The sequence below is a fragment of the Lolium rigidum genome, chromosome 7 (assembly GCF_022539505.1).
Source record: "Lolium rigidum isolate FL_2022 chromosome 7, APGP_CSIRO_Lrig_0.1, whole genome shotgun sequence".
In the NCBI taxonomy this organism is placed as follows: Eukaryota; Viridiplantae; Streptophyta; class Magnoliopsida; order Poales; family Poaceae; genus Lolium; species Lolium rigidum.
Genome location: NC_061514.1, coordinates 1,909,469 through 1,930,483, shown reverse-complemented (window position 1 = coordinate 1,930,483; position 21,015 = coordinate 1,909,469). Strand labels below are relative to the sequence as shown.

Genomic DNA, 21,015 nt, shown 5'->3' with positions numbered 1-21,015 from the left:
GGATCACATCGTTCTGTAACCGTGGTAGAACTTCTGGATTGATTACCTTCTGAGAGATTGCATTGAGGAATGCACATAGCTTCACAATGGCTACTCGAACATTTTTCGGCAGGAGCCCCCTCAAAGCAATCGGAAGCAATTGCGTCATAATCACGTGGCAGTCGTGAGACTTCAGGTTTTGGAACTTTTTCTCCGCCATCTTTATTATTCCCTTTATATTGGACGAGAATCCTGACGGGACCTTCATACTCGCTCGGGCATTCAAAAAAGATGACCTTCTCTTCTTTGGTCGGAGCGTAGGCTGGCACGACCTTGAAACCGTTCCGGATGCGGGTCATCGGGGTCTTTCAAACTTTGCTGTCTCGCCGTGCTTCCTTTGTATCATTTGACTTCCCATACACGCCCAAGAAGCTTAGGATGTTCACGCAAATATTCTTCGTAACGTGCATCACGTCGATTGCGGAGCGGACTTCTAGGACTTTCCAATATTCTAGCTCCCGAATATAGATTTCTTCTTCCACATGGCTACGTGCCCGTCGGCTCCCTTCGGAACTGATTGTCCGCCAGACCCTTTCCAAAGATGACTTTCAAACCCTTGACCATATCAAATACCTCAGCACCGAGTGTGTTCCGCAGGCTTCGGCCGGTGATCTGCCTTGCCGTTGTAATGCTTGCCTTTCTTTCTTACTTGGATGACCTTTCGGAAGAAATCGACGATGCCCAAGGTACACGTTCTTCTTACAATTTGGCAAATGTACACTTTCAGTCTCATGTAAGCAGTGCGTGCATGCATTGTATCCCTTATTTGACAAGTCCCGAAAGGTTACTAAGAGCGAGGCCAATCGTTGATGGTTACGAAAAGCAACGCTCGTAGGTCAAATTCCTCTTCTTTGTGCTCATCCCACACACGGACACCAGGTCTGCCCCACAGTTGTAAAAGCTCATCAACTAATGGCCTTAGGTACACATCGATGTCGTTGCCGGGTTGCTTCGGACCTTGGATGAGCACTGGCATCATAATGAACTTCCGCTTCATGCACAACCAAGGAGGAAGGTTGTAGATGCATAGAGTCACGGGCCAGGTGCTATGGCTGGAGCTCTGCTCGCCAAAAGGATTCATGCCATCCGTACTTAGACCAAATCTTATGTTCCTTGCGTCAGCTGCAAAATCTTTGAACTCTCTGTCGATCTTTCTCCATTGCGTTCCATCTGCGGGGTGTCTCAACTCCCCGTCCGACTTACGGTCCTCTTTGTGCCATCGCAACAACTTGGCATGCTCTTTGTTCCCGAACGGACGTTTCAACCGTGGTATTATAGGAGCATACCACATCACCTTGGCGGGAACCCTCTTCCTGGGTTTCCGGCCCTCAACATCGTCACCGGGGTCATCGCCTCCGATCTTATAACGCAATGCGAGTGCATACCGAGCATTCATTCAAATTCTCGTATTCACCGCGGTAGAGGATGCAGTCGTTGATGCATGCATGTATCTTCGTAACCTCTAAACCTAGAGGGCGCAGACAACCTTCTTTGCTTCGTACGTAGTGGCGGGCAACTCGTTATTCTTTGGAAACATATTCTTCAACATTTTCAGCAAGTTTTCAAATGCCGAGTCAGCTACACCTGCCTCGTGCCTTCCATCTCAGCAAATCCGAGTGTGCAGCCCAGCTTTTTCAGACCATCATCGCATCCGGGGTACAGCGCCTTCCTGTGATCCTCTAACATGCGATCCAAATTCTCCCTCTCTTTTTCAGTTTCGCGACGTCTCCGTGCATTAGCAATGGTCCGACCAAGATCATCAACGGGATCATCACGTGCCTCTTCTTCACCTTCCCCTTCACCTTCCCCTTCACCTTCAGCATCCTCCATGAAAGTATCACCGAAATGAGCAAGATATCTTTCATCGATGAAATCATCCCCTTCTTCATCTTCTTCCATTATAACCCCTCTTTCTCCATGCTTGGTCCAACAATTATAGCTTGGCATGAAACCGTGCCGAAGCAGGTGCATGTGAACATCTCGTGAGGAAGAGTAACCATTATGATTCTTACATTTAACACATGGACAGATGACAAAACCCCCCTGCTTGTTCGCATTGGCCACTACGAGGAAATCTTTCAAACCCGCACTGAACTCGCCGGAAAGTCGGTTACCGTACATCCATTGTCGATTCATCTGCATTATTATAATATAAAATATATAATTAACCATCATGCATTTGTTAAACTAACTAGCTACAAACAATATAAATTAAACAATGAACTACACACACATGCACATTTTATCAACGACACATCAAAGGTTCAAGTTGCTAACCGCGATCGAGGAGGAAAAAATAAATGAGAAAGCTCAAGTGTGGCTCCAACACTTCATATCATGTTTGTTTCATGCTCTTGGGGCATTTCATCAAACACCTTATGTGCATAAGAGGAACCAAAAGCAAACCTAACACCCACTTGTGAAGCTTGTGAAGAGAATGGCACCAAATGGCTAAGTGTTGGCTGCTGGGTGGATATATATAGGGGAGGGGCTTTAGTCCCGGTTGGCCTGGCCAACCGCGACTAAAGGCCTTCGGGCACCTGCCTTCGGGCACCTTTAGTCGCGGTTGGCCTGGCCAACCGCTACTAAAGCCCCCCACGTGCACCGGCTGGCCACCGAGCGCCCTGGGCCCAGGCCTTTGGTCGCGGTTCGCCTCCCGAGCCGCGACTAAAGGTACCATTAGTCGCGGTTCCTGCAGCATCGCGACTTATGGGGCTCACCCGAAGCCTGTTTTTCCACCAGTGTATGCCACATGGTTACCATCATTACCGTGACATCCATAGCTGAACTCCTCTCAAGAAAATCCATCAGCCAAGTACGTGTAGATGTGAAATGTTTCCTTTGATGACGGATCGGGTATTCATCGTAGATCGCTTCCCACACCTCTCGAGAAAATTGGCACATTAAAATCGTGTGCTCAATTGTCTCATGGCGCCCACAGAAGAAACCGTCCGGCTTCGCCGGAATGTGTCAGACTTGCAGCTGGTGTCCACATGGGAGGCAGTCGTGGGCAAATCGCCATGCTGTGATCTTCATCTTCCCAGGAACCTTCGTCGACCAGAGAGTTTTCCATAGCTTTGCATCTCCTACCATGGCTGACGATGAACCCTTCTTCGGCATGCTGCGATGATCCCATAATTTGTTTGATCTCGACATATTGTAGCCTGAACGAACTGTATAGTATCCAAAACGGGTGTGAGGCCATGATGCAAAATCATCACCTCCATGACGGCTGATTGGAATTTGAAGGATTTTCCTTGCTACTTCCTCCGAAAAAAAGGTGCGAATAAGATCTGCATCCCATGTCCGTGAGTCTTGCATGATCAGAGTGTCCACTGTTTGACCTTCAGCTAACAGTACTGTCGGATGAAGGCATCGAGGGATGTACATCAGGTATCCAATTATCTGTTTCTATCTTTATCATGGCACCATTTCCAATACCCCACCGAACTCCAGCCTTCAACAGATCACGATCATATAAGATGCTTCGCCATGTGTATGAAGATGACCTCGGCCTTGGCGCATCCCAAAAGCTACAGTTTGGGTAGTAACGCCCTTTAAGGACCCGAGCGCATAGGGAGGATGGTTCTGTCAGCAAACGCCACCCCTGGCGGGCAAGCATCGCTTGATTAAAAATTTCCATGTCCCGGAAGCCCAATCCTCCTAGTGTTTTTGGGGCCGAAAGCCATTGCCATGATCGCCAATGAACCTTCTTCCGCCCATTTTCAATTCCCCACCAGTGATTTGCAATCAATTTTCTCATATCATCACATGAAGACACCGGTAATTGGAAACAACTCATTACATGTGTTGGAATTGCTTGTATCACAGACTTGAGAAAGATCTCCTTGCCTGCACGAGACATGGGTCTGTCCGAGCATCCATTTATACGCTTCCACATGCGGTCATAGGCTTTCATCATATCCACCTTCAGAGCAAAAAAAAGGCCTCTTCGATTGCATTGTCTGATGGTATGGAAAGATTCAAAAGCAATAAGTGCATTATCAGTAATTAACCTTTCCGGGACAAAGGCACTTTGATTTTCGGAAACAATCGATGGCAAGATGATCTTCAATCTATTAGCCAAGACTTTCGAAGCAATTTTATATAAAACATTGCACAAGCTGATGGGGCGAAATTTTTTTAGGTGGACTGGATCCGTCACCTTAGGAATAAGAACAACAATTGAATCACAAAAACCTTCTGGTATTGTCCCCCCCTCCAAGAAACTCCGCACTGCTTGGCAAATCTCCTTGCTAAAAAACTCCCAATGGACATGATAAAAAAGAGCCGGAAAGCCATCCGGGCCAGGGGCTTTTGTTGGTCCCATTTGGAAAAGAGCCGTCTTAATCTCATCATCCTTGTACTCCTGAGAAAGAGCTTCATTCATGTCACTGGTAACTTTTATTGGAATAGTGTTCAAGACAACATCCATAGAAATTGTCGGTTCCGAAGAGAATAAGGCTTCATAAATTTTTTGAACCATACTTTTAATCCCTTCAATATCCTGACACCGCGATCCATCATCCCTCACCAGAGCTTTAATTTTATTAGTACGTTTACATGCAGAAACTCGGGCATGAAAAAATGCCGTATTGCGGTCTCCCTCCTTGAGCCAATCAATACGAGAACGTTGACGGGCCATTATCTCCTCCCGTTCAAAAAGTTCACAGAGTTCACGTTCCAACAAATGAACCTCAGTCTCACTTCCATCCGAAGAGCCAAGGCGCATGGATTTTAATTTACGTTCAAGCTTCGTGATTTTTGTACGAACAGCACCAAATGAATCTCGTCCCCACTTTTTCAGGGAAGACGCAACCCTGTGCAAGGTGGAGATCAGTTACGTTTTTGTTATGTACTCCGTACTAACAATGCAACTAGCTTAGCTAGCAGCCGTACATGCCTGATATGAGAAAACTTCCGCGATCAGGCTCTGCCGACCTTACCTTTAGGAAATTGCTTACGATCCGGCGACCAATCGATGGCGCGGGATCGGTCGTCCTGGTCGAAGCTGGGCTTTGTTTAGAAAATCAAGGGCCCGCGCCGCCGCTGTAGATCACCACGCAGCTGTCCCAATCTTACTATTATTGTAAATGCCCAAAAGAATTTTTTTTGTTAATTATTATTGTAAATATATCTGTGATTTGTTGTAAATATATTTTTTCCATGTAAACTCCCAATCTTACGATTATTGTTTTCTTTTTGTAAAAGTTGTTGCTGAGAGTATTGTTGTAAATACCCATTTTTTGTTGTTGGTTTTATTGTTAATATATTGATGCTTTGTTGTAAATATATTTTTGGCATGTGAATTTTTTAGTGTTGGAGTATTGTTGTGAACACCCAAAAAAATTATTGGTTTTGTTGTTTATTACTGTTGTAAATATATTGGTTATTTGTTGTACATATATTTTTTAGTTGTAATGGTATATTTTGTAAATATATTGGTGAATTTTGTTAACTCTGCTGATGATTTTTGTTGTAACCAAATCTGCCGTGAACAATATTGTTCTTTAAACTTTTTGTAACAATACTTTTTAAAAATATTACATCAATTATGTTGTAATATTACATATATTTTATACGTCGGAGAGAGGATTTTTGTTGTAATACTCTTCACATTTGGGGAAAATCAAGAGTATGGGTAGGTCCAAAGGGATATGCCCAGTCGTTTTAAAGTGGAGTAGCTGGACTGCGGGTTGATTTCCAGAAAATAGAGGGTGGTAAATGTAAAACTACATTTAAACTAATTCCGGATATCGGATCTCGATCGCACGGCGCAGAAACAACCGATTTTGGAGCCTCCAATTGGTCGGCCGACCCTGAGCGTTCGCCCTACCTTTACATTACATGTGTAAGATTTAATATCGACTGGCGGTGTAAGCATATATGTTCGAATGTTATCCCGACATCGAACGTGGACAACTAGAACAACGGCTGCAGCCACGCAACTTCTACAGATAGGGTATACGTAAGTTCTACAGATAGCCACGCAGTCGGCACAAATCAAGAAACTCTAACGACGTTGACAGGAGTTGGACTTGCACCACGCAAGTGAGTCCAGCGACACCCCGAACTATCCATACAATTTTCATTCTATCTTCTCTAAGAGTACGGGCTTTGCCAAATCAATTGTTGAACTAGTTCAAAAAATCAGTTTAGGGAGAAACTAGAATTCACATATACAGTTTACTCGATGTTGTGCTACAGTACATTTTTTTGTGCGCGGGGTATTGGAGATGTTGTTGCTATATATTGAGATGAATAGGAGTGTATTCTTTTCCTTCTCCTCGAAGCAAAGTAGCAATCGGTAGGGACCTCCAAGGCTCAAACTTAGATACTCTGAGAGTTGAGATGGTGTGTGTCGACAGAATTTGAGCCGGAAGTGAATTCGAGCGTATGCAAGAGAAAGTATGTATGTGCTCGATCTCCGTCCATGTAAAACGCACGCGCAAGCAACAAAAGCAGAGCCATATCGGCCGCGGCCGACCGGCAGTTTGAACTTACAACCGGGAAGAATCCGGTGACCGTGAGCTATTTCCGAGTAGATGATGACAAATAACAGCCCCATCCTGACTGCAACGTACACCCATTTAGCATAGCTAGATCAATCTAAAAAATGGCGAGGCGAGAGTGAGACCTCTTAGATATTATTAGTATTTAATGCTCCCTCCCCCATAAATAGTTAAATACTACAACTTATATTGGTTGATTTGTAATAATGTCTTACATTGAGAACTAGCACAGTGGCAAGACTAGCGAGTGCGTAGCCAGCCCACCCAGATTCAAATCCCCATCTCGCGGTAATTTCGCTGGGAGGGACGGACTTTAAACCGGGTTATCATCCTAGCATCCATCTGCGGGGTGAGTCTCATCCTACATAACAACGTATTACGAAGGGAGGGATCATTCCCCCGTTGGTCAACGTTTTTAATAATGTCTCACATCAACTTAAAGATGGATCTAAGATTAGGTTTTGGGACGACAAATGGCTAGGAAATGCCACTCTTCCCAAACAATATTCAGCTCTGTACAATATTGTTTGACACAAAGGTGAAACCTTAGCTAAGGTTATGGACTCTTCTCCACCAAACCGTGTCGTTCATAACGGATCTTGATAGGATTAGGTTTCACAATTGGAATGCACTTCTTCAGCACTTAATATTCATTTAATTATCACCCGAGCCAAATGAGTTTCGCTGGAATCTTAATGAGAAAATTTGGATTCAATGTATGGAGCTTTGATCCAATATTCACAGCCGGTTATTAATAAAAAGAAAATCTGGAAGATGACGATACCACTGAAAACAAAGATTTTTTGCATGGTATCTTCATCAAGGGGTTATCCTTACCAAGAACAACATCGCCAAGCGCAATTGCCAAGGAAGTAAGAACTGTGTCATGAGACTATAGAACATCTATTTTTCCAGTGTCAGTTTGCGAGATCTATATGGCCAATCATCCAAATAGGTTATACCTTATATCCACCACAGAGCATTGCTAATATATTCGGCAATTGGCTTAATGGGGTGGATCAATGGTTCAAAATACTTAATAGGATGTCAGCGCTTGCCAATATTTGGTTGCTTTGGCTATGTAGAAATAATATTATTTTTAATGATAAAATGTCTTTTCTTATGCAGGTCATCTACCGGTGCAGTACTTTTCTCCGTTCATGATCGTCTCTTCAGCTTATGGAGAACCGTGAGCTATTTATGGAGGTCTCTACACGGTTGGAGGACGCGGCGAGGTATATTATTATCCAACATGGGCGGCAACATAATCTCAGGATTGGTCCACCATCGATGTAGGAGTTAATGCGGTATCTTGTTGATACATGTATCGATAGTTGTGTTTTTTTTCGCTTTTTGGAACTTGCTTCATTTGGACGGTTGTGCGCATCCTCGTTATGCAGAGGCCGGGTGTAATGCTTAAAATGTTTGAGTAATAAAGCGTCCTTTATCAACAAGAAAAAATAAGATGGGGGGAGTGGATCTCAAGAATACGGAATACAAGATGAGCTCGATGCGTGAAATGGCCAATTAATGATTTTCAGATTACCTATTGGATGCATTGTTCTATATATCCATCCAAAAATAGATGCTAGGCTAAATTTATATACAAAAAAGTATGCACATATATTTCTAAATTATAACTCCTCCCTAGCCGGTCTATACTCTATAGACCAGGCAAACAAGACCAATTCCACTGGCCGGCCTCCAAGAAGGAGAGCCCCAAATAATATACTAAAAATTTATATCATAGTGTTATTATTCATTACACCTACATACTATTGAATATCCTCATAAAACATGCTATTGAATATCCTATAAAAGACTATTGAATATCTATAAAATAATCGAAACACTAATTTAAAGTAATTCCACACCACAAACCAATGATGTGTATCACATATGAACAAGCCAATCTAATCCGCGGCAGCCCTTTTAGGTACTCCCTCCATTGACATTTATCTCGCATTATGGGTCTAGTGAAAGTCAATTTTTGTAAAGTTTGATCAAATACTTAGGAAAACATATTAAAATCTACAATATATAATCTATTGTATTAGAATCGTGATAAAATATATTTTCAAATTATATTCATTTGATACTATAAATGTTAATATTTTTTTCATTCTCAGTCAAACTTTACAAATTTTGACTGAAACTAAGCCTAGAACGTGAGGTAATTGTGAATGGATGAACTTGTCTCTCACCGGTGGCTGCTAGTTTCTCTCCGATGGAGCCTAGTAGGTTGCATTGAAATATATGTGATAACTTCAAGCATTTTTATTAAAGAATCTGGCAACACAATTTGTTCGAAATTTCATTTTTATTTTTTATTTGACCACGGGAAATCTTCATAAATCACACCAGCAGTTTTATTTGTACTCTATAAGTTACTGTAAAGTTTGTAAAGTTACGTACCTAATCCTACGTAAAAACCAACACGAAAATATTGTTAGCTAGATGGTATTTTAAGGACCGAAACCAAGATATCTAAAAATATTAAAAGCTACTATAACATATGCACACACATTATTCAATATATAAGCGCACATATATAATGTATATTGTTGTTAGTTTAAGGCTGCAAACACATTATATAACTTATGCACTTATCAAATAGTAGTAATCACGTAGGTGTGAATTTTTTCCATTTTATTTTGTTTCCACATTTAGTTGTTTTCATTTCAAGATCTTGTAAAGGCACAAATATCTCGAAAATGAGAAAAACCAATCTAAGATTTATTACAAGATACAAGTTGAATTTAGCACAACACGTACAAATGGTTATTAAGGCTATTTAAGTAAAAGAAAATATGATGGTTAAGATTGACAAGTATAAATTTTTAATACAAATTATTATTTTAGCTTGAACAATAAAAAATACTATGGGTCAACCCCGATCCACTTAACTGTCATTTCAACTTAACTTTAATTACTTTACTCATAGGTGTTAGTGAAAATATGCAACACATATTAACTTTATGTTAAAACATTAACACCGGTGTGTCTTAATAGGGTTAACTCCCGAACTAACGGATGGGAGACAAATTAGAAGACATTAAAAACCGAGTTGAAGATCGCATCAAAAAAAGATGAAAATGTATTCATACTTGTCAAGTTTGGACTAGAAAAGATAAGTGAGTTTTGTACTATGAAAGCACATTAATTTATGTTATTTCACATGTGCCGGACTAATGCGCATACATGGCATATCACATAATGCTAGCTGTAGAAAAAAGTTATGTCTGACTTCAATTACAATTGTAAGATGGATGCTGGAAAATAATTCGTTTCGTAGAATCATGTTAAAAAAACAAAACTTGGTTGATCGACATTTGAAGGATGAAAACTGGATAAATTTTTCTGGAACATGTGTGTAGGCATGCATATTTCATTTATTGTTCAATGGTTCAAATATATAAACAATAATCATTAGATCTATTAAGTGTAAATAGTACATATTATCAATATCCCATTATTTTCTTGTATCACTTTATAATATAGCAACTGCAAAATTATAATTGGGAGGTTAATTTGTCCATCTGCAATAAGCACATATAATCCGTCAGATATACCAGAGACGACCCGTCTATTTAAGCATCCATCCATTTGCCGTAATATTCTTAGCACTTGCTCCCTAAAAAAAAACTTAACAATTGTACTGAATTAGAACCACGTAAGTTTTATACTTTTATGGATAGCCACGTAACGACTTAGTTGCCTTAAAAATTAAGAATGGTGGGAGAGCCGACTGGATCGACTTCCAGTCCTGTTGGTGCCGCGCGCAGCGGGTTCAGACGCGCCACCCAACGACCGACCAGAGCCACGCACGCATGCACGGTACATACGTTACCTGCTTGACACTTCAGTGAGTTGAGATGCATAAGTCGGGTACGCATCTCCATGTATTCTCTCCTTCCCTCTCGTTCCAACACAAGCCACTCTACTTCACTATGGGAGTATTCGAACTCACGAACATTGACTGATACGGATATTGTACAACAAAATCTTCAGATCCGTGTCACCATATTTCTGATGAAAATATAGTGCTGCAATTTTATAATTTTTGCAACTTACCAACAGTCAAAGTTCCAAGGATTGGATAGAGTATATATTATGACGCGCATGTGTGATCTCAGAAGCTCCAAAAGTCCTCCTACCATATCCTTAGGGCATCTCCAACGCGGGGACGCAAAACGCAAAACGGACAGCCCGCGCGTCCGTTTGGTAAAAACTGCATCCAACGGGGATACCCATACCCAAAAAGCCAGCAATTATTGTCCGGCTCGACCCAAAGCTGGCGCAAAATTGGGAAGCTTTTGCGTGGCCACGGACGCCCGCGCGTGTCCTCGCGTGTCCCTTTCTCGTCCGTCCGTGTCCGGGATGAACCCCACTTGCGGCCACACATCCTTGTGCCTTCTCTCTCTCCTCTATCTCCGGCCCACGAGAGCTCTCCTCGCGGCGATCCCTCCGGCCAGAGCCCCTCCGCGCCGCCCTCTCCTCCATTTCCGTCGCCGCCCGTGCCAGTCGCCCGCGCCGCCCCCGGCCGCCGTGACGGCCTCGCCTCGCCGTTCTCGACAGCCACGCCGCCCTTGCCCGCGACGGCCTCGACCCGGCGCGCTCCTCGCTCGCCGCCGCGAGCCCTCGCCCGCCGCCGCGCGCGCGCTCGCCGCCCGCCGCCGCGCGCCCGCCGGCCGCCGCCTCGTGCCCTCGCTCGCGCCCTCGCCCGCCACCGCCGCCGCGCGACACGCTACTCCAGGAACAACGCCGGCTGCACGCGGCGCAGAGCAGCGCGGGGGGCGCGTGGCTGCGCGTCCTGGTCACCGCCGGCTAGACGGACAACCAGCGGAGAAGCAGCGGGATCACCTGCGGCGCGCTGCGCGTCCTGGTCGCCGCCGGCGCGACGGAGGTCGACACGCATCGGAGCGACGGCGCAGAGTGCGTCCTTCCCGGCCCCGGCCGCTGCCCACTCCGCCGTGGCCGCCGCGCGTCTCGCCTGGCGCGGAGCCCGGCCCCGCTGCCCCCGACGCCGCCCACTCTCCCGTGGCCGCCGCCCGCCTCGCTCGCGGTGGCTGCCCCCGGCGCCGCCCACCTCGCCCGCTGCTCGACTACGCGCGCTTCAGGGCCGGCGCCGTCAACGCGCAGGCGCTCATCGACGCCGAGGGACGCTTCGTGGACGACTCCGTCGGGCCACGGCAAAGGCTCCGGCCACACTTGGAACTGGAACTAGTACTAGTACTAGTATATTTGGGTCATTTGCGCGTTGGGGAGCACTACCCGAAACCGGCGTCCGAATGCCATCCGCGCGTCCGGCGGACGACCCAAACGGATAAAATGGACGTCCGTTTGGGTCGCCCGGTTGGAGATGCCCTTACATCATGTGTAGTGCATCCGGCGGATGCAAGAGTGACCGGCCGTATGTCTATGTAAGCATCCAGCCATTTGCTGAAATTAATTTCTTTCTTTTTTGCGAATCATTTGCTGTCGCAGTTAACTTGACACACATACTTGGACAATATAACCGCAACGTACGTCACATATCACCGCTACCGCAGCCATGTACGTTATGTAAGTTGTATGGATAGCCACGTACGTAATAACGACTAAATAATTGCCTGGAAAAAAAACTAAGAATTTCCACGCGAGGGAGAGTCGACAGGATCTCGACTTCCAGCTATAGCATGACAGGCCGGTTAGGCGTCCGGTCGCGCCAGCCCAAGCAACCAGCGTTGCGCACGTACGCAACGGCACCTTCGTGACTCAGTCGACATGCATAAGTCGGGCACGCATCTTGTAGCCCCTGATCAGTATAAATCAAGTCACGGTCCTCCTAATTCTCTATACATCCTTCGTTCTTCATTCGCGCCAACAAAGCTAAGCACTTGTTTTGCTAAATAAGCTCAACGTATACGTACGTACGTGCAAGATGCAGTCGAGGATTCTCTTCACTCCGGCCATGTCGGCGGCGGCGATGATGATCGTCGCGTTCTTTCTCGCGGCGTGCCCGAGCTTGGCGAGCGCCGGCGGCGGCTTCTACGAGAACTTCGAGGTGGTGTGGGGCGACGACCCTCACCCTGAGCAGCGCGTCAATGTCATCGACGACGGGCGGGTGGTGTCGCTCACCCTCAACAACGTGTCCGGGTCCGGGTTCCAGTCCAGGGACGCCTTCCTCTTCGGCGAGTTCACCATGGCCATGAAGCTCGTGCCCGGCGACTCCGCCGGCACCGTCACCACCTTCTACGTACGTAAGCCCACATCAACGAGCCATCTACCACTCCTGTACCATTTGCTTCTTCCGTTGAACATTTTGATCAGGCATATGCGTCCGTGCATGCAAAACCAAACTTCCTTTGATTTTTCAAATTTTCTTACAGGAAGCTTCTTTTGATTTTTACACACACGCGCGAACTCACACTTTCTTTGAATTTAACACACACATCTCATTTGAATTTTACACGCATACATGCATGTCAAATCGTGCACCTCCTCTGAATTTTAAACAAGCAAAGCACGCTATTTGTCTTAGTTTGACGTGTTCTGGCTGGCCATATATATACGTATTTTGACTGACTTGCATGCCTACATATGCAGCTGACGTCCAAGGACCCGACGGCGGCGGGGGACGGCCACGACGAGATCGACTTCGAGTTCCTGGGCAACGTCAGCGGCGAGCCGTACCTGCTGCAGACCAACGTGTTCGCGCAGGGCGTGGGCAACAGGGAGCAGCGCTCATACCTCTGGTTCGACCCCACGCAGGACTTCCACAACTACACCATCCTCTGGAACCCTCTCAACATCATGTAAGTACTGCTACGTGTTGATCGATCAACATGACCAGCATGCAAGCATCTGAATCATTCGCATACCTAACACGTTCATATACTGCATATACTATTCCATTCCTTTTTATATAAACTATACTATTCCATTCTAACGTCGTGTTGTCTGACCCAAGCTGGAAAGAAGGATGCAGAATGGCCGATAAGTATACCAAGACCATTACACCAAGGGACAACAATTTTTTCTCAGTATCGGTCAAATATTCTACGCGCGGTCCCTCGGGTCCACTTTAAATTTAACCTCACGGCCCGTAAAATCGTATACATGCATGAGTGGGCTTCGCGAATCAGGCCTGCCTTTTTTTTCTTCCTCTGAGAACTGCTATGGGCCCATGTTTTTCTTAACAATTTTTTTTTTGATAAACCGAGACAGCTGCTTTTTTTTTTTGTGAGGGAGGGTTTAGAAAAGAAAAGTACAGGGATAGGGACTATGAAGAACAGTTCATACTTTCGTCCAAAAAAATTATACTCCCCATGATTAATAGTACTTGTCGTGACTTTAATTCAAATTTGAATGACGTTGAACTAAACCATGACAACTATTTTGGATTGAGAGTAAAAATATGTTCAAAACCTCTTGCCGTCGGTTTGGAGCCTAAAAGTGTAGTACCAAGACTTGAACAGTAACTTGCATACTTCACTGGATCTGGGAGAGAGGGGATACTCTACTAGTTTTCTCGAGACTCTACAGCCAAATCATTCTAAAGCTGCTCTGATAGAGGTCTTAATTAGCCGCGTCCGGCATATTTCGAAGCACGAGAACATGACCCAACTAGTAGCAGTGTTCTTTTAAACCTAGACAGTGCCAGGGAAAACGTAAGGACGCACATGACAAACCCTACATAGGTAACATGAATGTCAACTTAGCATCTAAACTAATTCTTCAAGGAAGCAAATAGCAGTGCGCCAAGTCAAATACGTACTGTACTGTAGATTCTCCCTAAAATTGTTTTCCAACATCTGAATCAAATCTCGCCAAATTTGATAACCAGCATCCAGCTGGCCCAGTCCATGCATCAAATCTCGCTGCAATGGCTGCAGTGATCGATCGAATTAATGCATCAGATGCTCTGCTAATCTCAAGACACTCTGTTTCTAACACTCCAGATGCTCTGTTTCCCATCCATGCATCGCATCTCACTGCACTGCACTGATCAAATTAATGGAACACTCTGTTTCTAACACTTCTTTCTTCCGTTGCTCTGTTTTCAGCTTCTCGGTGGATGGCACGCCGGTGCGAGTGTTCCGCAACCACGAGTCGCTGGGCCTGCCCTACCTGAGCCGGCAGGCGATGAAGGTGCACGCGACCATCTGGGACGGCAGCGCCTGGGCCACGCGCGGCGGCCGGGACAAGACCGACTGGGCCCACGCGCCATTCGTCGCCTCCTACCGGACCTACGGCACCGCCAGCGCCTGCGTCTCCTCGCCGGCGAGCGACAACGGTGGCGCGCCCACCTTCTGCTGCCCGACCAACGCTGTGTCGGGAGACGACGGCGGGTGGATGACACGGCAGCTGGGGCCGGACGGCGAGCGCGCGATGGCGTCGGCGCGGGACAAGTACATGGTCATGGACTACTGCGAGGACCCCTGGAACATGGGCCGCCCCGCCGAGTGCGACATCGACCAGCTCGGCTCCGGCGGCCGTGCTAGCACATAAGACGTGTACCAGACAGGCGTAGGGTGTTTGTGTTCAGTCTTGCCACTGAGACGTGACGTATACCGTATATAGATAGATGTACGGCCGGGGAATTTCGAAGGAGTTTCTGTAGCGAATCGTCGACAAGAATGGTTCAGGAAACCTGTCCCCGTTGTAACTTTCCATCCACTGATTCGCGTACAGAAGCTAAGATGGTGCCAATCTTGTTTTTTCTCAAAAAAGATGGTGCCAATAGATAAGTATCATTTCGAATTCGATACACTGTGAGGCTCGGCGGATCTTCGCCAAAAAAATCGCTCTGCGTGTGTGTGTGTGTCTGTGTCATACACTCATACCCCAATCTTGATACAGCTAAACTCGTCCGATCGAGGCCGGCGGATCCAGATCAACCAAGCCCGCACGCACTACCTGTTTCTTCAGATTTACAAAAAATAATCAATGAACTATGGATCGAACTCAACAATCAATCGAGGTAGATCGACGAGCTAGCTCAACCCCATCGATCGACCAACATAACCAGCTGAACCTAATAAGGTGTGCCGTATCTTCAGGGTTTGCGGGGTAGCTTGCACTCCTTGGGCATGGTGGTGGCGTTGAACCTGACGGTATCGGCGCAGTAGTCGTAGATGACGCATCCGTTGTCGCGCACCCACTGCAGGTCGATCAGGTCCTGCTGGCTGAGGTTGAAGAGGGTGGAGTCGGCGGGCTCGTCGCCGCACCAGGCCACGCCGGGCGAGGGGCGGCACCAGGTGACATTGTAGTTCTTGTAGTAGGAGACGAAGGGCGACTGCGACCAGTCCGTCTTGATCCGCCCGCCCTGCGTCGCCCAGTCCTCGGCGCTCCACAGGCTCCCGTACACCCGCTGCTGCCGCCACGACGGGAACGGCACCCCCTGGTCCTCGTTGTTGTCGAACGACCGGATCGTCTTCCCGTCCACCTGGATGCTGCACCCCAGAGCCATACATACATACACACAGTTATTCACGGCCTCTCAATATCAAACTGTACGTACGTGAAAGGAATGTGGCCGGTGGTTGCCTGCTTACATGATGCGCCTGGGGTTCCAGATGATGGTGTATGTGTGGAAGTCTGCGGCGGCGTCGAACCAGAGCCTGAACTGCATCTCCCGGCCGCCCTTGCCGCCGGCGAATATGTTGGTGTGGAGCGTGTAAGGCTCGCCGGTGGAGTTGCCGAGGAACTCGAAGTCGATCTCGTCGTGGTTGTCCCAATCCTCCTCGGAGATGGTCTGCATCGTCAGTTCCAGACCGATGCATGTCAGAGGTCAATTCCAATCCATACACTAGCTAGTGGTACATGGATAAGTTAGTAGTGTAGTAGATCTTACGTAGATGGTGCAGACTGTGCCGGCGGAGTCGCCCTCGACGAGTTTGATGTCGACGTCGATGCGTGCGAAGAGGTACATTTGGTTGGACTTGAAGGTGGAGCCCTGGGATTTGTCGAGGGACATTGCCTGCACCTCGGTGTCGCCGTCCATGAAGCAGTAGGTCCGATCCGCGCCCCATAGGAGCTCGATCTCGCTGCAGATGCCCGCCGCCGCCATCTCCACCGCAAGGAAGAAGGCCAAGGCTATGCCTAGGAAGCCGCAGCAGCGGTGCTTCGCTCTACAAGGCGATGACGCCATTGCAAGCCAAGGGATCGATCTGCCAGCTGCAACTATGAATAGATAGTGAAGTGGAGTGGAGGTTCTGCGGAGCGACCTGGGAAAGGGAGGAACGGAATGCCCACCCTTGCCCACGAGGTTGCTAGGTCGCTATACGCGAGCTCTCGCGCGTATATAGGCTGGTCGTCTCTCTCGGCACGCGCCGTGCACATGCTTTACAGGAGAGAGAGAGACTACAGAAGTACAGATTGAGAAGAATTGAACTTCAGATTCTGCTTCTTGTGCGAAAGCATGGGGAACCGTAGGTTAGCTGGCAGCTGGCGATAGATCTCGGTAAACTCATATCTTATGATGTTAGCTGCTGACCTGACCTCGATCGTGCACTGTCTACGTCTCGACTCAGATTCGCTACTTGTCCAAAACAAATAGTGATCTAAGAGACATGAACGATTTGACTTTCAGAGCGACGGCTGGCTGTCTGGCTTGGGAAGATCTAAGCAATGCTGTTCGCACGCGACGCCAAGTTTAACTTGCAAGTTGCAATTGGGAATTGCTGCATCTGGGATGGTACGTTGCGCTTTGTAAAAACGCGGTTAATTAGAAGCTGTCCGAACTTTGCTTAGAGAAGCTAGCTACTAAGCTAGTTGTGCACGGTCGCGGCACACGGTTTCTGAAGATCGATGGATGCTCCTTGATCCAACACGCAATAGGCCGATCACCGACAGAATCGCAAGCCACGTACAAGTATATGTATTCACCGTCTCGAATGGAGGAGGAGACTTTCTTGATCTCTACATAGACTTCTATTACCGTCCCGCGAGGCTCGGGATACGCATGTGCGGAAAGGAGCACCCTGCAGCTAGCAACGCTCCGTAATTCCGTGTAACATGGGGGTCAGCTCAGGTCGGTCAGGAATCTGAAGCTGCCACGTACGGGTCCATATGTGATGTGTGTGTGATTTTTGGAGTACACACTACACTAGTGTTGTTTCTCAAAGCATCTACCAGCATACATGCATTGGATTTTTATTTTTGGCACTTAGTTACTGGTAGGGTAGGGAATTATACTAACCTTTAAACCTGTTGTTAATCCTGCCTGATGAGCCACTCCTGGTAGATATGTGCATAACCGTTGGATATCGGATAAGACAACAACCGGATTGTCGAGCCGCTGCTGCCCCGCCTCGATCCCCGCCGCTGGAGTGTGGTCTGTCGCCTCCCTCACTGTCTCCCGATCCGGGTCGATTCCCGCACCTTCAGCCTGCCACGGACGGCGCCATCCCGAGGACACCAGCCCAGGGAACGGCGTCCAGCCGGGATCAGTGCAGGGTGCATGGTGGACCATCCCTCCGTGTGACGGAGGTTGCGGCAGCCGACGGTCTTCTCCTGCCACGTTGCAGCTTGCCCTTCTGCTCCGGAGACACGGATGCGATGCTGACATGGGAGGGGCGAGGTGCCGAGGTGGAGCTCGGCTCTGGCCATCTCGAGTGGCTTCCGGTCCTCCCCTGCATCGCTTTGTGACTAGGCCACAACAGTACGTCGCCCCGCGTCGTTCCCCAGGGCGACGCCTGGGCGAACCCTAGCGCCGCCAGCCGCCGCCTCCATTCTGTACCCCTCCCTCCGCCGCTGCCGTCGGCGCTGGCCACGGTGGCGGCGGACCCCGGCGCCAAAGGGAGTCGGGGGGTGGTCGTGGCGTCGACCTGTTGTGGCAGCTGGGGCGGCTGCTGCGGGGAGGCGAGCACGACATCAGGGGCAGCGATCCCCTGGTGTGCGGCGGCAGCTGCCCCTTCCATGGCTTCCCGGCGATGGGGGGTGGTGGTGGCTGCGGGTCTAGTTCCCACACAGATCCGTAGTCGGTTCTCCTGACGGCGCGAGGAGGGGGCAGCGACTTTGCGAGGTGTGGATGGTGTGGTACCGGCGTCCAAGATCGCGTGGCGTGGCAGGCCCGATCTTTGATCTGGGTAGCGTGGGTCTCGGATGGTGCGTTCACCGATTCCTCCTTCGTTTTCGCTGGCTAGCAGATGACGGTGAGGGGGCCTGTTCATCTGTTTCGCAGTTTGAAGGTGATGGTCCTAGGGTTTCTCTTGCGCGAAGATGGAGACCTCCTGAGGTCTGCTCTCCTTGATCTAGCCGGAGTGTTGAGTTCCGGAAGGCGCTGCCGGCGAATGTAACAGTGCTTTCTTGCCTGGAGTTTGCTGGATCGGGTGGTATTCGGTCGTGCGCACCCATGTTTTTATTCCAGCCGTTTGGTTTTGGAGGGAGCGGCGCGAAGCTCTGTTCTGTTGACACCAAGTGACATTTTGGTCCATGGTGAAGGCAGAAGAAGAGAATATCATGAAGGCCGGATCGGAGGTCTAGCTAATGGGGATTTAAGTCTCCGCGCTGTTGAGGGACTTGCTTGGTGTTCCGGGTTTCGCAGCAGTGGTATGCAAGTGGGGGCGGCAACACAGGTGAAGTTCAGAGTCCTACCTTCCAGGGTGAAAATCCAAGGTCTGGCCTTAACTGGTTGTGCCTGGCAATGACCTTGTTGGAGGCATTGTTTTTGAGAGCGGGGACTATCTTCAGGGTGAAAACCTAAGATCTTTGATCGGGCGACGACGGCGCTGATGCACTGTTTCCTTCTTGGAGGCGTCGCTTTTGGAGAGTCTGTATTTCAGGTGTTGTCTTGGTGGTGGATGTATTGCTGTTGCTAGGCCTAGAATGTTGTAGCGGGACTTTTGTTTCTTAGTTTTCTTTTTCTTTTTTTGGCTGTGTGCATCCGTACTGCCATTAGGGTGTTGCGTTGTTGCAGAGGCTGGGTGTAATTGGTATCTTCTGATATTAATATATTCCCTTTATCGAAAAAAAGGGGGAGCACCGGGAGCTTTGTGGCCCTCCCCTACCACAAAACCTTCCGCCTGGCGTTGGAAACGATGGTGGTGTCGCCGCATCCAATGTGTGCGGGGAAATGCTTGATTATCCTCAAAGGAAATCCCTGCCCCGAAAAAAATCCAGAGGTAACTACCTAGCCGCGGAATTATAGCCACCTATGACAAACCAAGGTACACTCGACAATTGAAGGAGTTATACCCTAGATGCAATAATATAATATAATTATTTATTAATAACTTTATATTTATTTTTAATGTTTCTTTATTTATGCTAGAAATGTTATGGTTCTCCAATATGAGATTCAAAGGAAAGTCATGTGCATGTGTAGAGAGTTAAACAAATAAAGTTGCTCCTAGTCCCGCATCTAGGACTAGCTCATGTGTTGTTTCATGATCATAATTTTCTGATCAAATTTATAGTTAATGTAACAAGTTAATTCATGGGGAGACCTAAATCTCACCTCGGGTTGTCATTATGTATAGTGATAAAATAATCATTAATATATGTATTAACTCTAGGTTCTCTCAAAGTTACTCGTATATGTGTGTGATATGGGGTGGCCCGATCTTCTCAGTAAGCAACGGTGGTGATGATGATCACGGGGTGATGGCAGCGGAGAAACACGACGATGAAGTGGATGATAACTTGTATGACGCAACGAGATCTCTCGATTGGTCCCTGTCGCCAATGCAACAGCTCTCAACCCCGCAAGATATTCGCACCTCCACACACTTGCGCACGTAGCCGCCGACCACGAAGCGGTAAGTTGCAATCGTCTAATTCCCAATGGAACAGCGAGATCACACAAGACTTTTTCAGGATCTACACAATATCAAGCAATATGGTGTAGGGATTCAATAGTTTTGCTAGAGCAAACAACTAAGAACTAGGGTTTATCTTAAACGTGGTCTAAAGCAGCTAGGGGGGCGTCCTGGGCACTTATATAGGTGTCCGGGACGAGTCCTGGTCGAAAAGATACAAGAATAACCGACCCAGAATAGATCTGGTCGAGACAGACTCGGACTGGTCCGGTCTGGAATCCGGTCAACCGGGCTGTGGACCGGGCGGGCCGGCTCGTGGTCCGGTCAACCGGGCGGCAACCGGAAACTGCGAAGTTTCCGGTTTCGCCCGGTACGATGCACTCCCTCCGGTTGGCGGCCGGTTGACCGGGCCGGGGACCGGGCGGCCCGGCGTGGGGGCCGGTCCGACCGGGCGCCGGACCGGCCTGGACTTCTTCTTCTCCTCTCGCGCATTCCTCCCGCTCCTCCCTCGCGCGTCCATGAGATATCTTCATGTCCAGCTCCTTGTCCAGCTTCACGTCCATCTTCACGTCCAGACTGCTCCTCTCCTCCTCGTGCGATGCTTGTCTCCTCTTCATACCCGATGATACATAAGTAATAGGATTTAGGTAGTATAAAGTTCTCATCAATCAAGGTATCGTTTAGGAACAAGTTCACCTGTTGTTTAAGTAGCTTCGCAC

The 21,015-nt window shown here is 47.9% G+C and overlaps 2 protein-coding genes across 2 annotated transcripts; one reads left to right on the top strand and one right to left on the bottom strand.

The window, feature by feature from the left end:
* Positions 1–12,504: 12,504 nt before the first annotated feature.
* On the top strand, positions 12,505–15,044 carry LOC124669162 (xyloglucan endotransglucosylase protein 7-like). The gene is made up of 3 exons (XM_047205839.1): positions 12,505–12,789; positions 13,140–13,348; positions 14,600–15,044. Exons 1-3 carry the CDS (start codon positions 12,505–12,507, stop codon positions 15,042–15,044), a joined length of 939 nt encoding a protein of 312 aa, XP_047061795.1.
* Positions 15,045–15,591: 547 nt separating this feature from the next.
* Positions 15,592–16,686, bottom strand: LOC124670666 (xyloglucan endotransglucosylase protein 7-like). The gene is made up of 3 exons (XM_047207138.1): positions 16,390–16,686; positions 16,091–16,290; positions 15,592–15,988 (listed from the first exon to the last, which is right to left on the bottom strand). Exons 1-3 carry the CDS (start codon positions 16,684–16,686, stop codon positions 15,592–15,594), a joined length of 894 nt encoding a protein of 297 aa, XP_047063094.1.
* Between the last annotated feature and the right edge of the window lie 4,329 nt (positions 16,687–21,015).

Coding starts and splice junctions, on each gene's coding strand:
- LOC124670666 (XM_047207138.1), bottom strand. CDS start 16,686: ATGGCGTCATCGCCTTGTAGAGCGAAGCACCGCTGCTGCGGCTTCCTA. Junction 16,291..16,389: donor GCACAGTCTGCACCATCTAC/GTAAGATCTACT, acceptor CTGACGATGCAG/ACCATCTCCGAGGAGGATTG. Junction 15,989..16,090: donor TGGAACCCCAGGCGCATCAT/GTAAGCAGGCAA, acceptor TCTGGGGTGCAG/CATCCAGGTGGACGGGAAGA.
- LOC124669162 (XM_047205839.1), top strand. CDS start 12,505: ATGTCGGCGGCGGCGATGATGATCGTCGCGTTCTTTCTCGCGGCGTGC. Junction 12,790..13,139: donor GCACCGTCACCACCTTCTAC/GTACGTAAGCCC, acceptor CTACATATGCAG/CTGACGTCCAAGGACCCGAC. Junction 13,349..14,599: donor TGGAACCCTCTCAACATCAT/GTAAGTACTGCT, acceptor CTCTGTTTTCAG/CTTCTCGGTGGATGGCACGC.